Below are 25,081 nucleotides of genomic sequence, written 5' to 3'. Positions count from 1 at the left end.
ATGCTCTTTGGAGGGTCAGTGTGAACTCGATGGGCCAAAAGGTCTGCTTCCACACTGTAGGGATTCTATGATTCTCATTACTTTGAAGACACTGACCGACTTGGTGAGTGTTTTCACAATTATCTGTTTTTCGTCTTCGGATATGATAATGTTCTCCACCTGCAGTGCCAAAGTGAAACGGATGTAAGTGTCACTGACTCTCCATGCACAAAGATACTGCACCATCACTTAATAACCACCCGTTGCTCCTTTTACATTCTGAAAGTTCTGCTGAGGGCAAAGGGGATGAAGTAGAGGGACACCAGACTCAATGGGAATCTCATCAGGTCAAAATTGTTCACATGCTGGAAGAAATCCTTCACCAATAGGTGTGCAGTTAATTTTGTTACATTAACCATATCTTTTCTCTCTCTTCTCTTTATAGACTGACACCAATGCAAGCTACCTACGAGCCGCTCGCGCGGGCAACTTGGAGAAGGCACTTGACTATATCAAAGCTGGAGTTGACATAAACATCTGCAACCAGGTTTGTGCAGTCTGTGTTCATTTCCAGTTTGACTTGATGTAGAGTTTTGGTTCATTGCTGAAACACCTGAACATTTGGGACATCTGTTTTATCCTCAAATTCCTGCCCAGTTTCTGAATTGTGCAAACACATTCAGAGAACACTAAACTCTCAGAATATAAAACTCACGAGAGAGCTTGCAATTCATAGGTTAGATCCTTTAACCCTTGATCACTCTGCTGCAATGCTCTGAGGCAGAGTGGGATGGGCAAGGAAGAAGAAACCTGACTCAGGTAATTCAGTCTGCATGTTTTTATGTATATCTGTTCCCAGTGCTTTGAGTAGGAATCTAATGGTGTCAGCCTTGGCTCAGTGATATACTCTTTCCTCTGAGCCAGATGGTTATGCTTTCAAATCCCAGCCTTGAGACTTGAGCACAAAACTGAAGTAGTCTGGTACAGAACTTATCAGGTGAAACACAGTTGGGAGGTGGTGTGTTCCAGGTGCGAAGTTAAAATCAAACCCTCTTGTGTGTGCAAGGTATCCTGTGATAGTATTACAAAAAAAAGAGGGACAGGTTTTCCAAAGTCCTGGCCAATATGCCTCAAGCGACATCTAAAACAAGGGCTTATCCAAAAAGAGTCATAGAGTCATAGAGATGTACAGCGTGGAAACAGACCCTTCGGTCCAACGCGTCCATACCGAACAGATATCCCGGCCCAATCTAGTCCCACCTGCCAGCACCCGACCCATATCCCTCCAAACCCTTCCTATTCATATACCCATCCAAATCCCTCTTAAATGTTGCAATTGTACCAGCATCCACCACTTCCTCTGGCAGCTCATTCCATACCTGTACCATCCTCTGTGTGAAAAGGTTGCCCCTTAGGTCCCTTTTATATGTTTCCCCTCTCACCCTAAACCTATGCCCTCTAGTTCTGGATTCCCCCATCCCAGGGAAAGGAATTTTTCTATTAACCCTATCCGTGCCCCTCATAATTTTGTAAACCTCTGTAAGGTCACTCCTCAGCCTCCGATGCTCCAGGGAAAACAGTCCCAACCTGCTCAGCCTCTCCCTGTAGCTCAAATCCTCCAACCCCGGCAACATCCTTGTAAATCTTTTCTGAACCCTTTCAAGTTTCACAACATCTTTCCGATAGGAAGGAGACCAGAGTTGCATGCAATATTCCAACAGTGGCCTAACCAATGTCCTGTACAGCCGCAACATGACCTCCCAACTCCTGTGCTCAATACTCTGACCAATAAAAGAAAGCATACCAAATGCCTTCTTCACTGTCCTAACTACCTGCAACTCCACTTTCAAGGAGCAATGAACCTGCACTCTCTTTGTTCAACAACACTCCCTAGGACCTTACTATTAAGTGTAAAATCCTGCTAAGATTTGCTTTCCCAAAATGCAGCACCTCACATTTATCTGAATTGAACTCCATCAGCCACTTTTCACCCCACTGGCCCATCTGATCAAGATCCTGTTGTAATCTGAGGTAACCCTCTTCGCTGTCCACTACATCTCCAATTTTGGTGTCATCTGCAAACTTACTAACTGTACCTCTTATGCTTGCATCCAAATTATTTATGTAAATGACAAAAAGTAGAGGACCCAGCACTGATCCTTTTGGCACTCCACTGGTCACAGGCGTCCCAGTCTGAAAAACTACCCTCCACCACCACCCTCTGTCTTCTACCTTCAAGCCAGTTCTGTATCCAAATGGCTAGTTCTCCCTGTATTCCGTGCTAATCAGTCTCCCATGGGGAACCTTGTCGAACGCCTTACTGAAATCCAAATAGATCACATCTACCACTCTGCCCTCATCAATCCTCTTTGTTACTTCTTCAAAAAACTCAATCAACTTTGTGAGACATGATTTCCCATGCAAAAAGCCATGTTGACTATCCCTAATCAGTCCTTGCCTTTCCAAATACATGTACATCTTGTCCCTTAGGATTCCCTCCAACAACTGCCCACCATTGACGTCAGGCTCACTGGTTTGTAGTTCCCTGACTTGTCCTTAACACCCTTCTTAAAGAAGGGCACCCCATTAGCCAATCTCCAGTCTTCTGCCACCTCACCTGTGACTATCGATGATACAAATATCTCAGCAAGAGGCTCAGCAATCACTTTTCTAGCTTCCTACAGAGTTCTAGGGTACACCTGATCAGATCCTGGGGATTTATCCACCTTTAACAGTTTCAAGACATCCAGCACTTCCTCCTCTGTAATCTGGACATTTTGCAAGATGTCACCATCTATTTCCCTACAGTCTATATCTTCCATATCCTTTTCCACAGTAAATACTGATGCAAAATACTCATTTAGTATCTCCCCCATTTTCTGTGGCTCCCTAGTTTCCCTTTTTGTCCTTAATGTATTTGTAAAAACCCTTTGGATTCTCCTTAATTCTATTTGCCAAAGCTATCTCATGTCCCCTTTCTGCCCTCCTGATTTCCCTCTTAAGTATACTCCTACTTCCATTATACTCTTCTAAGGATTCACTCGATCTATCCCGTCTATACCTGACGTATGCTTCCTTCTTTTTCTTAACCAAACCCTCAATTTCTTTAGTCATCCAGCATTCCCTACAGTTACCAGCCTTCCCTCTCACCCTGACAGGAATATACTTTCTCCGGTTTCTCGTTATCACATTTCTGAAGACTTCCCATTGCTTCTAAGACCTTGTGTGCAAATTGGGTAGTAACTTATGGCAGTGAACTCACTTCACAAGTGCTGCATTGGCTGAGAAATACCGTGGGTGTTTTGAAGTAGTGAAGGGCGCTCGGTAAATGCAGAACACATTTCCTTCCAGAGTCAGTGCGAAATCTGCAGGATATAAAGTAGTGGATGAGCATTAATCCTTCCGTACCTCTGAGAAAGCTGAGCTGTTTTTGGAAGTTCCACCAACAGGGCAAGAGGTTGGCACAGGTTCGAACTGAGGGTGATCGACTCTTGTCATGGTCAGCGACAAGCCTGGAATAGTCAGGCATGTACAATGTGAGAAATGGATTGAAGTGTCCAACATGATCAGTATAACATGAAGTGGTGACCCCGAGCCAGGGCTATCTCAGTGTTAAAATGTCAGAACACGCTCACTAGGAACAGGAATCGAATATTTATTGCCTGCAGCCTGCTCTACTATTTAATATAATCATGGCCAAACTTCTACTTTGATGCCATTTTCCCCTTGATGCCTTTAAAATCTAAAAAAAAATCAACCTCTTTCATAATTGACCAAGCTTCCACAGTCTTCTGTGGTAGCGAATTCCTATCGATCCAGCACCGATCCTTGTGGCACTCCACTGGTCGCAGGCCTCCACTCTGAAACGCAACCCTCCACCACCCTCTGTCTTCCATCTTCGAGCCAGTTCTTATCCAAATGGCTAGTTCTCCCTGTATTCCATGTGACCTAACCTTGCTAATCAGTTTACCATGAGGAACCTTGTCAAACGCCTTACTGAAGACCATGTAGATCACATCTACCACTCTGCCCTCATCAATCCGCTTTGTTACTTCTTCAAAAAATTCATTCAAGTTTGTGAGACATGATTTCCCACACACAAAGTCATGTTGACTATCCCTAATCAGTCTTTGCCTTTCTAAATGTATGTAAATCCTGTCCCTCAGGATTTGCTCCAACAACTTGCCCATCACTGATGTCAGGTTTACCGGTTTGTAGGTCCCTGCCTTTCCTTACCAGCTTTCTTTAACGGTGGCACCACGTTAGCCAACCTCCAGTCTTCCGGCACCTCACCTACGACTATCAATGATACAAATACCTCCGCAAAGGCCCCAGCAAAGGCCTCATTTCCCACAGAGGTCTAGGGTACACCTGATCAGGTCCTGGGGACTTTTCCACCTTTATGCGTTTGAAGACCACCTCCAGCACCACCACCTCTGTAATTTGGGCATTATCAAGGTATCAGTGTTTATTTCCCCACCATCCCTGTCTTCCATGTCCTTCTCCTGAGTGAACAATACTTGTTTAGTATTTCCCCCACCTCCTGCGGTTCTACACACAGGTGGCCTTGCTAATCTTGAAAGAAGTTGTAGAACTTACATATTAATGAATCAAAACCTGCAACCTATTCTAAATGACTAATACTTAACAGCAATCTAGGTTTGTTCCATATATTACATCAGGTGTAAATGACACTTTGATCAGTTACTATAAATTCTGAGTCTTATGATCCTGCCCCACTAGCTACTTGATCAAGGAGCAGCACTGTGATATCTGGTGTTTCCAAATAAACCTGTTGGACTATAACCTATTGATTTTTAACTTTGTCCAGCCCAGTCCAACACCGGCACCTCCACAACATAAATGGCGAGAGGCTGCATTACACTGAATTCTGTGTACATGAATCACAAAAGTTCACATGCAAGTGCTGCCAGTAATTGGGAAGGCAAATGGAATGTGCAGTGGATGCAATATCAAAATGGGAGTGTCTTCCTGGAGTATTGTATACAGTTTCCGCCTCTTTTATATAAGGAGAGATGCATTTGCATCGGAAACCGTTCCGAGAAGGTCCGTGAAGCTGATTCCTGAGGGGAAGTGGTTGCTTTATGAGGGAAAGTTAGCATCCTGTGCCTGTCCTCATTGGAATTTCGAAGAATGGGAGATGATCTAATTGAAACCCAGAATGATTCTGAGGGGACTTGACAGAGTTGCTGCTGAGACAGTGTTTGCCCTCAAACAAAACAAAGAACTGCGGATGCTGGAAATCTGAAACAAAAAGATAAATTGCTGGAGAAATTCTGCAGGTCTGGCAGCATCTGTGAGAAGAGAGCAGGGTCAGCGTTTCGAGTCCAGTGATCCTTCATCAGTTCTCAGACCTAGAGGCATATATAAATTAAGAAATAAGGGATCTCCCATTCAGTTGGAGATGAGAAGACATTTATTCTCTCAGAGCGTCATTTGTCTTTGGAATTCTCTCCCATAGGAAGCAAAGAGTGCCGAATCGTTGAATGCATGCAAACCTGAGTTAGAGATCTCGAAGGGAGTCAAGGGTGCTGCCAGAAGATGGAGCTAAAGCCACAGTCCAATCAGTGATGATCTTATTGAATGGTGGAGCAGACTGAATAGGATTATAGGCCTACTTCTTCTATTTCTTAGGACCTTATGCAAATATACTTTCCACCTTTGAATAGGGCAAACAAATGTGTGATATTTCAAACCAGTTTAACGTTTCAAATCGTGACGTGCTTTGAGCAATTAAAAGGTACCATCGACGTTGTGGAGGCACTGGCAGAGATTTTTAAAAATACAAGCTTTTTCTTACTTCGCCCCTGCAATCTACCCACCCAGTGGCAACAGCTCAGAAAAGAACAATGATTAAGGTGCAAGTCATATTCAAACGTAAAAGACTATTTATCATTACCACATTGTCTTCAGCAACACTGACTGCCCTGGCAGTTATCCCACAGTTTATAACCTTGATTGTACCTCATGGATTTGTTCCTGAAATAGATACATGCTACTGTGCAAAATAAAGCACACTTTTCATAGGAGGAAATCCGCTATTTGATTAAATAATGTTTCAAGAGGTTTACAATGTGTGAGGTATTTCCTATTGCATTATTTCTTGTACAATCACGCATTACAAGTTCGATATATTTGGGCTTCATTTACAAGATGGAACAACAAGATGGTTTAGATTTTTATTGCTGGAAGACGTGGTGTCCACACCACCATGCTAATAAACCCGTCAATGCCGGGATACCAAATACTAATGGTTCAGGTTATTATAGAACAGAGCTTGATAACTGAGTGTGCACCGATGCAATACTCAACCTCCCTTGTACCACAATGAACTCTCATTCATTGCAAATTGTGAGTCTGTCATGCAGTGTAGATGGGTACAGGAATATGACTCAGCAAAAGAAACCTGCTCCTCCAACAAGCAGCGGAGTTTGGAACCTTTGCTAGGTTTGAACAGTAACTACACTTTAAAAATACTTCAGTGATTATGAAGTGCAGTATCATTTAGGATGAATTAGGAGTAGGCCATTGGGCCCCTCAAAAAGACTGCTGTGTCATTGAACAAGATCATGGCTGACCTGATCCCTCCCATGTTCCTGCCAACTCACAGTAACCTTTGACCTCTTTTTCTTGTCAGGAATCCATCTACAGTTGCTTTAAAAAAGTTCAAAGATTCCACCACCATTTGAGGAAGGGAGTTCCAAAGCCTTGTGGACCGTCTAGGGGAAAAAAAAGTTCCCCTCAGCTATGTCATAAACCTGAAGCAAAAAGTGTGGGGCTGGAAAAGCACAACAGGTCACATAGCAGCAGGAGAGGTGACATTTCAGGCATAAGCCCTTCATCAGCAATATTATACTCAAAACGTCGCCTCTCCTGCTCCTCGGATGCTGCCTGACCTGCTCTGTTTTTTCCAGCACCACACGTTTTGACTCTGACCTCCAGTATCTGCAGTCCTCACTTCTAACGTCCCTGCAGTGAGTTGTAGCTCTAGATTCTGCTGTCAGTGTAGACATCTGTTGTATACTGTCTTTGTCAAGATCCCTCTTGTATGCATTGTTTGTTGAATCATTTTTCAGTTCCTGGATTAACGCTTTTAACACTTCTGAAAGTTGTACTTTGTTTTGGCAGGCTAACCGCGTTGTTACATATTGCATGCTAACTGTTTTTCCCGTCAGATTAGTGTGAAGGGTTACGGAACTGGGGCAGGTGTGGAATTGAGAACCCAGTCTAATTGCCAGAGCCAAATGACCTCCTCCTATTCCAGCATCCGGAGTTTTCATTTATAAGATGTTGACATGGCGGCACGGTGGCTGAGTGGTTAGCACTGCTGTCTCACAGTCCCAGGGGCGCAGGTTCAATCCCAGCCTCGGGTGACTGCCTGGGTGGAGTTTGCACATTCTCCCAGTATCTGCATGGGTTCCCTCCAGGTGCCACAATCCAAGGACGTGCAGTTTCGGTGAATTGGCCATGCTACGTTGCCCGTAGTGTTCAGGGATGTGTGGGTTAGGTGCATTAGTCAGGGGTAAATGTAGACTAATAGGGTAGGGGGAATGGGTCTGGGTGGGTTGCTGTTCGGAGGGTTGGTGTGGACCTGTTGGGCCAAATGGCCTGTTTCACACTGTCGGCATTCTATGATTCTTACCCATCTCATAAAACTGCATAGAGGCTGAGTCCTGTCACCAAATCATGCTTTATTTTCTTCCAGCAAGCTCAGAGGCAGTCCACAACAGAGGAAATGTTAATCTCTGGGTTATATTGCTCAGCAAAGGCTTTCCTAATTGTCCAGGTTAATAACCCCAATGAAGAACCTCATAGTTTATGAGGTTATCCCAGTCCCAATCTCTCTACCTTCTAATCTTTAACAGGTACAAGCTTAGCCTGTCCAATCTTGCCTTATAAAATGACCATGCCTTTCTGAATATCCGTCTAGCTAACCTTTTCTGATTAAAACTGGAAGCAATGCTTCACACGTGGCCTCATATTGCCCTCCATAAATGAAGCATAACATCGCTGCTTTGGTGCTCAGTTCCCCTCACAATAAGCCATAATATTTTATCAGCTTTCCTAATTACTTGCTGTATCTGTATGATAATCTTTTGCAATTAATGTAGTCAGACACCTTGATCGTTCTGCATCTCACAGCTCTGCAATCTCACGCCATTTAGCTAATATTTTTTAAAAACTTCTTCCAGCCAAAAATCGGCAATTTCACATTTTTCCACATTGTACCCCCTTTGCCAGATGTTTGCTCTGCCCTGACATGGCACAGCTGCCCCACCTTGACCCCAAACCTAGTGGGGCCCCTCGAACTCCACGCCCTGTGTTTTAGGCCCAGGTGGTGCCCTTCCAAATCCCATCTCAAGCCTTGGGACCTCGGCTGGCCTCAGAGCTGATTTCTGTGACTCTCCACCGGTTATGTTTTGGTAACTGACAATAATTATTTCTCCTGACTCCCTGTTGGCGAGCCAATCTTCTATCCATGTCAACATGTAGCCCCTATACCAAGAGCTTTTGTATTATACAATAAACTTTGATCCGGCACCTTTTCAAATGCCTTGTGGAAATGTAAGTGCAATGCAGTCACTCACTCCTCTTTGTCCATAGCCCATGCGGCTTCCTCAGAGAATTTGAATAAATTGGTTAAGCCTGATTTCCCTTTCACAAAACCATGTGGACTCTGCTTGATTATCTTGACCCGCCCAGCTATGTAGATCTTTTATCTTACTCTGTTATAGAGATCTATTCTCCAACTAGAAGGTAATGCATTCAGGTACTGCACAGGACTATCGAATAACATTCACATAAAAAATTAAGTACTTATAAATGTGAAATATTGAATTCACCTCACCTTCCTGGATATTTTGGTCTTAGAGTTGGTGCAGCTCAGATTCAACAAAATGAAGCTCGACCTCAGAGGCTCACGATGAAGTCAGTTTTGTATATACTCAACTTGCATGCTCCCTAGATGAGCAGGTGATCTCTACGGTGTTTAAGGTAATTAAAGGAGTTGATAGGGTAGATCGTGGGAAACCGCTTCCTTGTGGGAGGAGAATGTCCAGAATAAAGAGACCCCACCTTAGAATGAGTAAGGATATTCCAGGATGATGTCAGGAAGCAAGACTTCACAGAGGAGACACTGGAAATCTGGGACTCTGTTCCCTAAGAGTACAGTTCATGCTGGAGAACATTGCCAATTTCAACCCTGTGTTTATGTCTTTCTGCTAGGCATGTGTATTCAGAGTTACAGAACCAAGGTTGTGTAGATAAAGTTAAGATCAACCATCATCTCCAAAACGAAGGATCAGATGATTTCAGACTGAGATAAGGAAGGTTTCTTTGATTAACAACTAATAAATCTTTGGAATTCTCTACTCCAGAGTACCGTGGATCCAAGACAGAGATCAATCAATAGGTATTACAGATATCAATGTATATGAGGATAGTGAGAGAAAATGATATTGAGTCATAGAGATGTACAGCATGGAAACAGACCTTTTGGACCAACTCATCCATGCCAACCAGATTTTCTGAACTGAACTAGTCTCATTTGCCAACACCTGGCCCGTAACCCTCCTCACCCTTCCTATTCATATACCCATCCAGATGCCTTTTAAATGTTGTAATTGTACCAGCCTCCACCACTTCCTCTGGCAGCTCATTCCATACACGTACCACCCTCTGTATGAAACAGTTGCCCCACAGGTCCCTTTTAAATCTTTCTCTTCTCACCTTAAACCTATGCTGTCTAGTTTTGGACTCCCCCACCCCAGGACCTAGTTAAGAGATGGTGGAAGAGGTTCAGTAGGCCTGTGGATTTGGATACCTCTTGGTGTAACTCGATTTCTTTTTACTTTACAGAATGGGTTGAATGCTCTTCACCTTGCTTCCAAGGAAGGTCACATCGGGGTCGTTTCTGAACTGATCCAGCTCGGTGCGAACGTTGACGCAGCGACCAAGGTAAGAGTTTGATCTAGAGGCTGATCAGTAACACTGTTTGCTTTGTTACGAAAGGATCGATCTGTAGTTTGCATCAACAGGTTCTCAAAATCTTTGCCATGGCAACAGGTGGAAAACTGTGAAGGCCTCAATGGAGCACTTCCTGAGGTCATGTGAGCAGTCAAAGCCTGTGATTAAGTCATTATTACACGTTTATTTAGAATGTGTGTAACACAGAAACTCATTGGAATTGGAAATTGATGTAGAGTCAAATGAGTAATTCAGGTTCTCAATGAAGACTTCAGGAGTGGCATCACATAAGTGAATAGGGCTTGGCGGATTTGGGCTATAGTAAAGTGGTGTTCAGAAGTAAAGGTAAAAATGAGGTTTTTGGGGAGGATTGTTATGACACTCGACACAGGAGTGAGCTAAACTGAAACTCTGCCCACTCTCATATATAACTCATCCACTGTGTGGGCACTGAGCAGTTCAGAGTCCTAACAATATCCCCTGACCATTCAACCACACCTCTAACCCAAACCTCACCTACTTGCTGCCTTATCCACGTACCGCCACCCACCTGGCACCTTGCCCATCTGTACCCATTCAACTGTCGACTCTACTCCCTTGTCACTCTACTCATGTTCTACCTCACTCACCTACCTAACCCCTCATTATGACCTGCTGCATTACCCATCCTACCTAGTTAGCACCTTAGCTCACCTGCTACACATCCTAGAATCCACCCACCCCTTCTGTAACATTCACATTTGAGCTTTCAATTCACTTAATGGCAGCTAGTGCTGCATGAAGACACGTCCTGCTTCCGCCCCAACTGTTGGAGTTCTCCAGGGGAACACTTTCCCAGATTTCTGGTAAGGCCCGATTCAGGAGAACCAGGAAGGATTAGGCAGCAGTGTTGAGCCAGGAGAACATTGAAGAGGAATGGCGATCTGACAATGATTGTGGCTCTGTGCAAAATCCAGGCCAATGAGTGTACAGCATGGAATCAGGCCATTCAGGCCAATGCAAGTCCTCTTCATTTAACCCTATCAGCGCATCCTTCAGCCTGATGGACATGTCTCGGTTTCCTTTAAAAATACACGTTACTTGTCTCACCTTCAAGTTTCATATTTTTGCTACTCTTTGTGTAACATATTTCCTCTTGAGTTTCTAATGGTTTGTCAGTGACCACCCTGTGTTAATGACCCCTAGTCTTTGAATTCCCTGCAAGTGGAAATGTTCTTTCCTTCTCAAACTTCTTCTTCATTTTAAAGACGTCCATCTGGCCACCCTTCAGCGCTGTCTCTTGTCTGCAGGAAAATAAACCCAGTCAGTTCAGACTTCCCTTACAACTGCTGTTTGTTCTGAACACTGTTTGCGCCTTCTGCGATGCCTCTCTTATTCTCAACCAGTACGGTTGGAAAGTCTGAAGGGTGGCACGGTGGTTAGCACTGCTGCCTCACAGCACCAAACGCCCGGGTTCGATTCCACCCTCAGCACACAATGTGGAGTTTGCACATTCTCCCCGTGTCTGCGTTGGTTTCCTCTGGGCATTTCAGTTTCCTCCCACAGTCCAAAGATGTGAAGTTTAGGTGGATTGGCGATGCTAAATTGCCCATAGTGTCCAGGAATGTGTGGGTTAGACATGGGAAATGCAGGGTGATAGGGATAGGTTAGGAGGGTGGATCTTCGGAGGGTCGGTATTGACTTGATGGGCCAAATGGCCTGCTTCCACATTGTAGGGATTCTATGACTGTCCACAGGAATGAGGGAACATGTAATCAATTTCTAATGAAGGTTTATTTTGGTGTGAATTGATTGTATAAACATGGGAGCTCATTAATCAGTGGAGTGTGAGTTTTACGGAGTATAGTTAATGAATAAAGCTCTCACTAAACTGTTGACTTGGACTCTGCTTCAAAACAGTTAAAAGCACAATCTTTTCATGTGTCACATTTGTAATAGCAGGTGGCTTCCTCAAAATGTAAAGTTTCCAAGTTTCAAGCCCTGCTTTCCAAAAATGAGCATTATGACCAATGAAGTTACAATGTAGGTCTGCATTACATCTTTACTAAAGAGAAAGCAAGGAATAGCCTTTGCACGTTTCTGACTGTAGGAAAGCAGGATAAGGAGCAATATTCTTTTCAAGCTGGAGTCTGATGATCTGAATGCAGATGAGGATTCGGGCAAATTTTTCGTGAATAAAGTTGATCAAAAAGCTGATTTATTGACTGCTCGGATTTTGGAGATGGACAGTTAAATTTGGAGATGGACAGTTCTGAGGAGAGTATTCATTTTCAGCGCTGCTTATAGCATTAACAATCTCTCGATATGGGTGCAGGCAGAAGGAGAACTGCAACTAAAGGAAATAAGGGCAGAAATACCATTGATAACGTTGAGAAGCAAAGAGAACTTGGGTTTGACAATAAGGGGTGGAACAGTGGCTCAGTGGTTAGCACTGCTGCCTCACAGCACCAAGGACCTGGGTACAATTCCACCCTCAGACGATTGTGTGGAGTCTGCACATTCTCCCCGTGTCAGTGTGGGTTGCCTTCGGATGCTCCAGTTTCCTCCCACAGTCCAAAGATGTGCAAGTTAGGGGGATTGGCCATGGGAAGTGCAGGGTTGTGGTGGGTCTGGGTTTAATGCTATTCAGAGGGTTGGCATGGACTTCGAGTCATAGAGTCCCAGAAACAGCCCAACCCATCCATGCCGACCAGGTATCCTGAATCCGCGTAGTTCCATTTTCCAGCACTTGGCCCATATCTCTCTGAACCTTTCCTATTCATATACCCATCCAGATGCCTCTTAAACGTTGCAATTGTACCAGCCTCCACCACTTCCTCTGGCAGCTTATTCCATACACGCACCACCCTCTGTGTGAAAAGTTGCCCTTTAGGTCCCTTTTATATCTTTCCCCCCTCACCCTAAACCTATGCCCTCTAGCTCTGGACTCCCCCACCCCAGGGAAAAGACTTTGTCTATTTATCCTATCCGTACCCCTCATCATTTTATAAACCTCTTTAAGGTCACCCCTCAGCCTCCGATGCTCCAGGGAAAACAGCTCCAGCCTATTCAGCCTCTCCCAATAGCTCAAGCCCTCCAACCCTGGCAACATCCTTGTAAATCTTTTCTGACCCCTTTCAAGTTTCACAACATCCTTCCAATAGAAAGAAGACCAGAATTGCACACAATATTCCAAAACTGGCCTAACCAATGTCCTGTACAGCCATGCCATGACCTCACAACTCCTATACTCAACGATCTGACCCAAAAAGGAATGCATACCAAACGCCTTCTTCACTATCCTATCTACCTGAGACACCACTTTCAAGGAACTATGAACCTGCACTCCAAGGTCTCATTGTTCAGCAACACCTCCCAGGACCTTAGCATGAAGTGTATAAGTCCTGCCCTGATTTGCCTCTCCAAAATGCAGCACCTCGCATTTATCTAAATTGAAGGCCACCTGCCACTCCTCGGTGCTTTGGCCCATCTGATTGAGATCCCATTATAATCTGAGGTAACCTTCTTCGCTGTCCACTATGCCTCCAACAATACTGTCATCTGCAAACTTAGTAACTATATCTCTTTATAGAATCATAGAATCCCTACAGTGTGGAAACAGGCCCTTCGGCCCAACAAGTGCACACCAACTCTCCGAAGAGTATCCCACCCAGACCCATTACCCTACCCTATTAGTCAAGATTTCCCCTGACTAATGCACCTAACCTACACATCGCTGGGCGCTCTTAGCAATTAAGTATGGCAAATTCACCTAACCTGCACATCGCTGGACTATGGGAGGAAACCGGAGCACCCGGAGGAAACTCATGCAGACTCGGGGAGAATGTGCAAACTCCACACAGACAGTTGCTTGAGGCTGGAATTGAACCTGGGTCCCTGGTGCTGTGAGACAGCAGTGCTAACCACTGAGCCACCGTGCTGCCCCAAATGTGGGGGAAATTTATAAATAGGAGTGTCAGAGGTTCTATATAAAAAAAGGGAAAAAAAAAAACATGGGTGTAACAGGTTGAGACAGCGGGCCGTGGAAGGTGTCGTTAGGACCGACTGCCTGCCTCTCTTGCGCAGTTACGTTAGAGCCCAGGTGTCTCTGGAGAAGGAGTACGCGGTGTCCACCAACACCCTGGAGTTGTTCAGGGAGAGGTGGGCACCGCAGGGAGTGGAGTGTATTATTTCCCCCTCCAACTCTATTTTGATTTAACCCCTGCCCTCCCCTTGATTTTTTTGATCACGCAGCATTGCCCTCACGCAGCAACCATCCCTACACACACAAACAAAGCTGTATCAGAACACTATTCCAACACTATTCCAACGAGCTACCACACACCGCAGCACAGACGAACTTCGGAAAACAGGAGAACCACCTGTACAACGTATTCAAGAAGAACGGAAACTCAAAAATTACAGTGCGCAGATTCCTTAAGAACAAACCACGACAAGCAGACCAAACCCTAACCACTTTACCATACATCAAAGAAGTTTCAGAAATGACAGCCAGACTACCAAGACCCCTCGGAATCCTAGTAGCACACAAACCCACCAACACTCTCAAACAAAAACTGACAAACTTAAAAGACCCAGTACAACCCTTGGACAAAACCAACGTCATCTACAAAATTCCATGCAAGGACTGCCACAAACACTACGTAGGACAAACAGGAAGAAAGTTAGCCACCAGGATACACAAACACCAGCTAGCCACAAAAAGACACGACCCTCGCTCCCTCGTAGCCCGACACACTGATGAAAAAAACCATTTTGACTGGGACAACACATCTATCCTGGGACAGGCTAAGCAAAGACATGCCAGAGAATTCCTAGAGGCCTGGCACTCCATCCACAACGCCATAAACAAACACCTAAATCTAGATACAATCTATCAACCCCTCAGAAAACAAACAGGAAATGACATCACCACAAACCCCAGGAACCCCATCCAGGAGAAAGATATAAATAGAAAGCAGGAGACAACAGCTTCATTTCACTTGGAGGTCGCCACTGATGATGTTACCTAGCCAGGTAATGAAACGTCTGGATGTCAAACCTACAGCTCAGTGAACAAACCTACACCCTAAACCTCAACCTGAGCTGCAAACCTTCACAAACATTGCAAAAGTATTGCCCATTGTCAAGAAGGGCATTGCTTGTAACTGGCCACTCTGGTGATTCCTTTCTTCCTGGTGGTCGAATATAAATAAAGATTTACACACTTGTTGCTCTTCACTGTGTCCGACACCTGCACACACACGACATGGGTACTGGGGAAAAGTAAGCACTACCGCTGTTAGACGGTAGTGTGGGGACATACAAAAAAAAGGGAAAAAAAGAGGAGAATCAGAGGTTCTGCTCACTCTGGAGCTGGTTCTGAGGGAGCTGGGTCAGTGTGAAAAAAATAAACAGGTGTGTCAGAGGTTCTGTTCACACTTGGAGCCAGCTCTGTGCTAGCTGGGTTAGTGTATGATGGGCCAAATGGCCTGTTTCCACACTGTAGGGATTCTATGATTCGATGAATAAGAAAATCAACCACACAAACGCTCAGAGCATGGTCAATTGGTGTTTCAGTAGCAATTCAAAGTACCACAATGCCATGTACTGTCCCAAACCATATAATGGAAGATTCAGAGGAAGAAGGTGGAGGTCCAAATCAAAGGGAGGGAATTGTATTGGTCACAAGCTGTATCAGCTTAGTGATGAATGTATTAATGACAAAGTCTTTCAGTTGTGGACATTGGATGCACATACAAAATGTGTGCTAAAATGCCACCTAGTTTTAACGATCAGATCAAATGAATTTGAGAGTTTTGCTATTTTAAGATTTGGACATGACAACACAATAATGTATTTGAAAAGAGTAGTTATTCCATCATTTTAACAGCATTGTGGTGTCCAGCGAAATACTCATGTTATTAAGTAGAAAACACAAGTGAAACTGAACATAGAAAACGACAAAGCTACTTCGTTTGGAAAGTCTGTGAACTTGCAATTTCTATAATCGAGACGCAATTGATTTCTGTTAATAGAACACAACTTTGCCACTAATGGAATAAAAGAAGTGTTATTGACATCAGCGGCTAGCTATTTAGAAGATGCAAGGTCAAAATTACACAGGCAATTTGCCCATCCATTCTCTAAAAGGTTAAACGTTTCATTAACAGATGCAGGAATAAGGTTTGGGAAGTATGTTTAGTTCATTGAAGAGCTAAATCATAGATGTGAGGAATGTTAAAGGTCACCATGACCCATAGAACTACAGTAAGAATGGTCGAGTGAGAGATTTCAACAAGGTCGGCTGTCGATTTAAAGATGGACAATTTTTTAAAAAGTTTCATTATTTAGAAATTCGACTTTTAGTTCTTGAATCTAAATTCTTCAGGTAAGTTGTGAGCATCTGAGAGTCTGACACTGGTCCCTGTGAATATTCCTGTCCTCTTAATGCCAACTGAGCACCAACCTTAAAACCTGTACTCTCCATTTTCAGTTTTGTGGTCAGCTTGCTATCATTCTGCTCCCTGCCCTTTGACTTTGACTAAGCACTCTGACCTTAGTCATGAGTTTACTATGATGTGAAGGTGGGCAGAGTTAAAAATCACACAATACCAGATTACTATGCAGTACATCATTGTAGCTCTTTTAAAAATCTGAGTGCATGACACGTAATGTACCACCCTTATCTATTTTTTCGGGTCACTTAAAAAAAAATCAATAAAGGTGATGTCTTTTGAAATTTGTGCTGACTATTCAATATTTTGTTCTGATCCTGGATGATTTTCTACTCAGTTATCTTTCGTGTCATTCACTACCTGACCTATAATTCCCTGAAGCTTTTAAGACTGAGATGACTGGATTTTTGTTCAGTAAAGGAATCCAGGAGTTTGGAGTCACTATTTCGCTTGACCTTGATGCCATTGAATGGTATATTATGGTTCAAAGGTTTGAAGGAACCTTTAGTGTTCTAATGTTCTGATACATGTTGAATGATTCATTTCTTGTTGAAGTCGCATTCTATTTTGCTAGAGCCCAAATGAGCTGTTCCAACAGCAACTTGATATGAATCCATCTTAAGTTTCCACTCTTAAGGACCTACCATTCATTCATTGATAGATGAAGTAGGAGAGGCTGTGAACATTTGTATCTTTCTGCTGTATTGTCTTTCTATGTGACCCTCTGCTTTGATAAAACTGCTCGTCTCCTGACTGCCATAACGGTGTAACCAAGACCCTGTCAGGCAACTGACTAGCCCGCTAGCTCCCCCCGTTGACTTGGTCTCTCCCTGTCCTGTTGCTAACATTCTGACAGATATGGGGGACTGACATGAAGAGAGATTGACTAGGTTAGTATTGTTTTCGCTGGAGTTCAGACAAATGAGGGGGGGTATCTCATAGAGACTCGTAAAATTCTATATTTCTATGACTCTATCAGTAGATAGGGTGGATGCAGAGAGGATGTTCCTGATTGTGAGTGCATTCAGAATCAGGGGTCATAGTCTGAGGATTCGAGGTGGAACATTTAGGATGGAGATGAGACATTTCTTCACCCAATGAGTGGTGAGCCTGTGGAATTCACAGGAAGTAGTTGATGCTAAAACATTGAATGTATTCAAGAGGCGGCGAGGTATAGCACTTGGGGCGAATGGAATCAAAGGACATGGGGAGAAAGCAGGATGAGGCTATTGAGTTGGACGATCAGCCATGATTGTGATGAAACGGGGAGCAGGCTTGAAGGGCCAAATGGCCTCCTCCAGCTGCTATCTTCTCTATTTCTATCATTACTGCATCTGTAACATGCTGATAGACTGAAGGTTCTGCATTTGCATAGACAGAAGAGCTAGTGTTAAATTCAAACAAACCTACACAGAGAGATACAATGTAGCTACTGGTTTTTCATCATGGAAACAAGTCATGTTTGGATCAGCTTTGATTAGCCTCTTATAAATCCTCAAGAGTTTATTTTTGGCCTGTAGAACTCTTGAAATCTCCTGTAAAGCATGCCTGTTTTAGCATGTGTTTGAATTAATCTGGTCTTTTAACTGAACCGTATTAATACTCACTTGCTGGATGGCTGGTTAGCAATGCAGAGTAAAACCGACCGCGTGAGTTCAATTCCGGCATCGCCTGAGATCACCCTGAAGGCCTCTCCTTCTAAACCTCTCCCCACAGCTGACACGTGGTGACCCTCAGTTTGAACTGTCACCAGTCCTCTCTCCCTCTGTCTCTAATGAGAGGACAGGACTGTGATCTAGCAGGGACTAGTGCAACTTTACCCTTGACGAATGCTGCAAAGTTCACCCAAAGTCAAGCTGACTTATAAAATCAAAAACAGAAATTGCTGGAAAACCTCAGCAATTCTGGCAACACTGGTGGAGAGAAATCAGTCTTAATATTTTGGATCCAGTGACTCTTCCCAGAACTGATGGCACTAGGAAAATGTTGGTTTTAAGCAGAATTTGGTGGGGGTAGGGAGTAAATGATAGGTGGAGATAGAGCCCAAAGAGAGAGAAGAACAGTTGGACAGACCAAGGAGTCAATACCAATCAGTCTAGGAGAATGAATAGCTGTTAATGGGCGCTGTTAGTGGCTAACATTGAGTTGGGTGTGATAGCAGGCCATGTGATAACACAGCCTGGTGTGTGTGTGTTGGGGTTAGGGACATGGGAGAGCTCAAGCCCTAAAACTGTTGAACTCGATATTTAGTCCAGAACGCTATAGAGTTCCCAAGTGGGAAATGAGGTGCTGAGTTTCGCTGGAGCACTGCAGCAAGCCTGAGACAGCGATGTTGGCCAGGGAACAGGATGGTGCATTGAACTGTGACTGACCGACAAACTGACTTATAAAATGATTGACTTAGTAAGAGGAGCGCAAGAATTGCAAAACAATATAAAAGCAAGTTCCATTTGATTTGCCTTCAGTTATCCTGCTGTTCTCTCAGGCAATGATATTGGAGTTGTTACATAGTCATAGGCTCATTGATAGTGATTAATCCTCACTACAGCCAGGCATCAATTCGTTTGGAAAGGTTCTCCATTGATAAAGACCAATTGCATCACTGCCATCACCTTCAGGATGATAGTATTTAATGGGATGAGGAGATGTGAACTTCTTCACCCACTTACTGCTGTTAGGGTTGTAGAATGAAGCAAAGGATTTCTCATGTTTGGTTTATAGGGAGTACACCAGAGATTTCCAGCAGATGTTTCATTGGTCATACCTTGTATTTGAGCGAGGCGAAAGTGACTACTGCAGGTGCTGGAGGTTAGAGTCAAGAGTGTGGTGCTGGAAAAGCACAGCAGGTCAGGCAGCATCTGAGGAGTAGGAGAATCAACATTTCGGGCAAAGGTCCTTCATCAGGAATGAGACTGGGAGTCGAGGGGGTGGAGAGATAAATGGAAGGGGGGTGGGGCTGGGTAGAAGGTGCAATAGGTAGATGGAGTTGGGGATAAAAGTGATAGGTCGGAGGGGAGGGTGGAGCAGACAGGTGGGAAGGAAGATGGACAGATGGGACAGGTCATGAGGATGGGACTGAGCTGGAAGGTTGGAACGAAGGTAAAGGTGGGGGGAGGGGAAATGAGGAAATTGGTGAAATCCACATTGATGCCCTGGAGTTGGAGAGTCCCAAGATGGAAGATGAGGCGTTCTTCCTCCAGGCATCGGGTGGTGAGGGAGTGGCGATGGCAGCCCAGGGTCTTGGAGCTGCCAGTCTTGCAATTGCCTTGCAGACGTTCTTAGCTGTGTTTGCACTTGGCCGCACCCTGTTAAACCCTAACACTTCCACTTGTGCCTTTCAGAAAGGAAATACTGCTCTCCATATCGCATCCCTCGCTGGACAAGCTGAAGTTGTACACGTTCTTGTAACAAATGGAGCGAACATTAATGCCCAGTCCCAGGTAAGATTAAACTGTAAGACCTGCTGCCTGTCACTGTAAATGTCTATGTTTAATGCAGATATGTTATAATGAATATTGAAGGCTCATATACTTACACAATAAACAAAATGTTGAAGTTACAATCTTACAGGTGAATGCTGGAATCTGTACTGGGAATTTGTATTATCCTTCCCTGCTATTTTATGTCCATAGATGTAAAGTCTTTAGCTGGGACTGTGCAGGACCTCAGCACATGCTCCATGTGTTGACTATGCTGGTCTAAGGTTTCCCAGAGTGTGCTTGTTTTGCTGAGCTTGAGCACTGTTTAGTGTCAAGAAGGGAGATATAGTCATAAAGCGAGCCTCCAGTGTGTATTTCACATATGCTCAATTGGGAAGACAGACTGAATCTATAAACCTTATCATTATTCACAAGGGACAATATCAGGAATGGATTGTCAATTATTTGAGAGAAGATACAGTGGCTGAGTGGTTAGCCCTGCGGCCTCACAGTGCCAGGCACCTGGATTCGATTCCAGCCTCAGGCGTCTGTCTGTGTGGAGTTTGCACGTTCTACCTGTGTCTGTGAGGGTTTCCCCTGGATGTTCCGGTTTCCTCCCACAGCTCACAGATATGCAATTTAGGTGAATTGGCCATGTTAAATATCCTATTGTGGTCAATTTAGTGGACTATAGTTCATCAGTGGGTCTTTGGATTATGTGCAATGTAATTTAAATGTGGATTGCTATATTTAAAATAGGGGTTAGACAAACTCAGAAACAATGCAGTTGAGATGAGGTCCGGACAAATTTCTGGCTGGAACAGCTGGTCCTTTTCTGAGGTATTTTCGGTGTTGGAGCTGATTTCCTCAAATTCCAGGTGCAGCAATTACTGTTTTATATGCTGTTGCATTGTTTTGGAACTTTGGAGAAATAAAAAGTCAAAACAGCAGCAGTTTTAAAAGGGAGAGGAACAGGCAAAGGAAGCACATGGTGAGGTCAGTGCAGGAGAGAGAGAGAGAGAGAGAGAGAGAGAGAAAGAAACTGACAGAGCAGTGAACCTGCACAGTTACTGCCTTTGCTGTTTGAATTCATGTACCGCTGGACATCGGAGTGCGTCTGGGAAAATTAACAGTGAAATTCACTACTGATCTTGGAGGAATCTGTTTGGGAGAGGTCACAGCACAGAAACAGAAGTGAATATTTAAGCGTGTCCTTACAGTAAGTCTGCAGTAGTGAGTAGACTGGGTTCTTTCTTGATTATATGTTTTATTGAGATATGTCTCTTGATGAAACTTAAGAAATAAGCCATAAGTATTAATTTAACCTGGAGCAGTGTTTTGTACAGGAATAAGCCGGTGCTATTTGTAGATTGGGAAGGAGCAAAAATGGCCCTTAGTAGAGTGATAAGCTCTTCTTGTCAGATGGGGGAGTTTAGGGAGCGTTTACGGGTTACTGAGGATTATATCTGCAATAAATGCCATTAGTTGTGAATCCTATCAGATTGAATGGATCGGATGGAGAGAGGAATTTACAAGTACAAGGGGATGGCAGTTATAGGAAGGGGGGGAAGTCGCAGATACAGTCACATAGATGGGTTAACTCCTGGAAAGGTAAGAGAGGTAGGTAGCTAGTGTAGGAGTCTTCTGTGGCTCTTCCCATTTCAAACAGGTATGCTGTTTTGGAAAATGTAGGGGGTGATGGATTCTCAGGGGAATGTAGCACGAACAACCAAGTTTCTGGTATTGAGACTGGCTCTAATGCAACGAGGGGTAACGTCGGCTTCCGAGAGATCAATTGTGTTAGGGGATTCTGTAGTCCAGGGAACAGACAGACATTTCTGTGGCCAGCAGCAACAAAGCAGAATGGTGTGTGGCTTCCCTGGTGCCAGGATCAAGGATGTCTCAGAGAGGGTGCAGAATGTTCTCACGGGGGAGAAGGTCATTGTCCACATTGGAACCAATGACATAGGAAGGGAAAAGGTTGAGATTCTGAAGGGAGATTACAGAGAGTTAGGCAGAAATTTGAAAAGGAGGTCCTCGAGAGTAACAATATCTGGATTACTCCTAGTGTTATGAGTAGTGAGGGCAGGAATAGGAGGATAGAGCAGATGAATGCATGGCTGAGGAGCTGGTGTATGGAAGAAGGATTTACATTTTTGGATCAATGGAATCTCTTTTGGGGTAGAAGGGACCTGTACAAGCAGGACGGATTGCACCTAAATTGGAAGGGGACTAATATACTGGCAGGGAAATTTGCTAGAACTGCTCGAGAGGGTTTAAACTGGTAAGGTGTGGGGGTGGGACCCTGGTAAAATTCAGGAGAGAGATCAATCTGAGACTGGTGCAGTTAAGAACAGAAGCAAGTCAAACAGTCAGGGCACGCAGGGACAGAGCAGAGAACAAGATAGGACTGATAAATTAAACTGCATTTATTTCAATGCAAGCGGCCTAACAGGGAAGGCAGATGAACTCAGGGCATGGTTAGGGACATGGGACTGGGATATCATAGCAATTACTGAAACATGGCTCAGGGATGGGCAGGACTGGCAGCTTAATGTTCCAGGATACAAATGCTACAGGAAGGATAGAAAGGGAGGGAAGAGAGGAGGGGGAGTGGCATTTTTGATAAGGGATAGTATTACAGCTGTGCTGAGGGAGGATATTCCCGGAAATACATTCAGGGAAGTTATTTGGGTGGAACTGAGAAATAAGAAAGGGATGATCACCTTATTGGGATTGTATTATAGACCCCCTAATAGTCAGAGGGAAATTCAGAAACAAACTTGTAAGGAGATCTCAGCTATCTGTAAGAATAATAGGGTAGTTATGGTAGGGGATTTTAACTTTGCAAACATAGACTGGGACTGCAATAGTGTTAAGGGTTTAGATGGAGAGAAATTTGTTAAGTGTGTACAAGACAATTTTCTGATTCAGTATGTGGATGTACCTACTCGAGAAGGTGCAAAACCTGACCTACTCTTGGGAAAAAAGATAGGGCAGGTGACTGAGGTGTCAGTGGGGGAGCACTTTGGGGTCAGTGACTATAATTGTATTCGTTTTAAAATAGTGCTGGAAAAGGATAGACCAGATCGAAAAATTGAAATTCTAAATTGAAGAAAGGCCAATTTTGACGGTATTAGGTAAGAACTTTCAAAAGCTGATTGGGGGCAAATGTTCGCAGATAAAGGGATGGCTGGAAAATGGGAAGCCTTCAGAAATGAGATAACGAGAATCCAGAGAAAGTATATTCCTGTCAGGGTGAAAGGAAAGGCTGGTAGGGATAGGGAATGCTGGATGACTAAAGAAATTGAGGGTTTGGTTAAGAAAAAGAAGGAAGCATATGTCAGGTGTAGACAGGATAGATTGAGTGAATCCTTAGAAGAGTATAAAGGAAGTAGGAGTATACTTTAGAGGGAAATCAGGAAGGTAAGAAAGGGACATGAGATAGCTTTGGCAAATAGAATAAAGGAGAATCCAAAGGGTTTTTACAAAAGCATTAAGGACAAAAGGGTAACTAAGGAGAGAATAGGGCACCTCAAAGATCAGCATGGCGGCCTTTGTGTGGAGTCACAGAAAATGGGGGAGATACTAAATGAGTATTTTGCATCAGTATTTATTGTGGAAAAGGATATGGAAGATATAGACTGTAGGGAAATAGATGGTGACATCTTGCAAAATGTCCAGATTACAGAGGAGGAAGTGCTGGATGTCTTGAAAAGGGTAAAGATGGATAAATCCCCAGGACCTGATCAGGTGTACCCTGGAACTCTGTGGGAAGCTAGAGAGGTGATTGCTGGGCATCTTGCTGAGATATTTGTATCATTGATAGTCACAGGTGAGGTGCCGGAAGACTGGAGGTTGGCTAACGTGGTGCCACTGTATAAGAAGGGTGGTAAGGACAAGCCAGGGAACTATAGACCAGTGAGCTTGACATCGGTGGTGGGCAAGTTGTTGGAGGGAATCCTGAGGGACAGGAAGTACATGTATTTGGAAAGACGAGGACTGATTGGGGATAGTCAATATGACTTTGTGCGGGGGAAATCATGTCTCACAAAGAGGATTGATGAGGGCAGAGCAGTAAATGTGATCTATATGGACTTCAGTAAGGTGTTCGACAAGATTCCCCATGGGAGACTGATTAGCAAGGTTAGATCTCACGGAATACGGGGAGAACTAGCCATTTGGAAACAGAACTGGCTCAAAGGTAGAAGACAGAGGGTGGTGGTGGAGGGTTGTTTTTCAGACTGGAGGCCTGTGACTAGTGGAGTGCCACAAGGATCGGTGCTGGGTCCTCTGCTTTTTGTCATTTACATAAATGATTTGGATGCGAACATAAGAGGGACGGTTAGTAAGTTTGCAGATGCCACCAAAATTGGAGGTGTAGTGGACAGCGAAGAGGGTTACCTCAAATTACAACAGAATCTTGATCAGGTGGAGCAATGATCTGAGAAGTGGCTGATGGAGTTTAATTCAGATAAATGCGAGGTGCTGCATTTTGGGAAAGGCATTCCTAGCAGGACTTGTACACTTAATGGTAAGGTTCTAGGGTAGTGTTGCTGAACAAAAAGACCTTGGAGTGCAGGTTCATAGCTCCTTGAAAGTGGAGTCGCAGGTAGATAGGATAATGAAGAAGCCATTTGGTATGCTTTCCTTTCTCGGTCAGAGTATTGAGTACAGGAGTTGGGAGGTCATGGGAGGCTGTACAGGACATTGGTTAGGCCGCTGATGGAATATTGTGTACAATTCTGGTCTCCTTCCTATTGAAAAGATGTTGTGAATCTTGAAAGGGTTCAGAAACCATTTACAAGGATGTTGCCAGGTTTGGAGGATTTGAGCTATAGGGAGAGGCTGAACAGGCTGGGGTTGTTTTCCCTGGAGCATTGGAGGCTGCCAGGTGACCTTTGAGAGGTTTATCAAATCATGAGGGGCATGGATAGGATAATTGGACAATGTGTTTTTCCCTGGGGTGGGAGTGTCCAGAACTGGAGGGCATAGGTTTAGGGTGAGAGGGGAAAGATATTAAAGAGACCTAAGAGGCAAATTCTTCATGCTGAAGATGGTAGATGTATGGAATGAGTTGCCAGAGGAAGTGATGGAGGCTATTACAATTGCAACATTTAAGAGGCATTTGGATGTGTATATGAATAGGGAGGGTTTGGAGGGATACGGGCTAGATTGGGCTGGGATATCTGGTTGGCATGAACGGGTTGGACTGAAGGGTCTGTTTTCGTGCTGTACATCTCTATGATTCTATGAAAC

The 25,081-nt window shown here is 44.1% G+C and overlaps 1 protein-coding gene across 21 annotated transcripts in view; it reads left to right on the top strand.

The window, feature by feature from the left end:
• Positions 1 to 25,081, top strand: part of ank3b (ankyrin 3b) — a 716,427-nt gene that overhangs the window by 468,386 nt on the left and 222,960 nt on the right. For all 21 annotated transcript variants that reach the window (XM_072557889.1, XM_072557888.1, XM_072557893.1 and 18 more), the window contains exons 2-4: positions 425 to 526; positions 9,859 to 9,957; positions 19,745 to 19,843. In XM_072557889.1, the coding sequence (XP_072413990.1) occupies positions 425 to 526; positions 9,859 to 9,957; positions 19,745 to 19,843 (300 nt within the window). The remainder of the gene's footprint in view (positions 1 to 424; positions 527 to 9,858; positions 9,958 to 19,744; positions 19,844 to 25,081) is intronic.

Source organism: Chiloscyllium punctatum, chromosome 38 (genome assembly GCF_047496795.1).
Source record: "Chiloscyllium punctatum isolate Juve2018m chromosome 38, sChiPun1.3, whole genome shotgun sequence".
Classification (NCBI taxonomy): Eukaryota; Metazoa; Chordata; class Chondrichthyes; order Orectolobiformes; family Hemiscylliidae; genus Chiloscyllium; species Chiloscyllium punctatum.
This window is presented reverse-complemented; position numbering and strand designations above follow the sequence as displayed.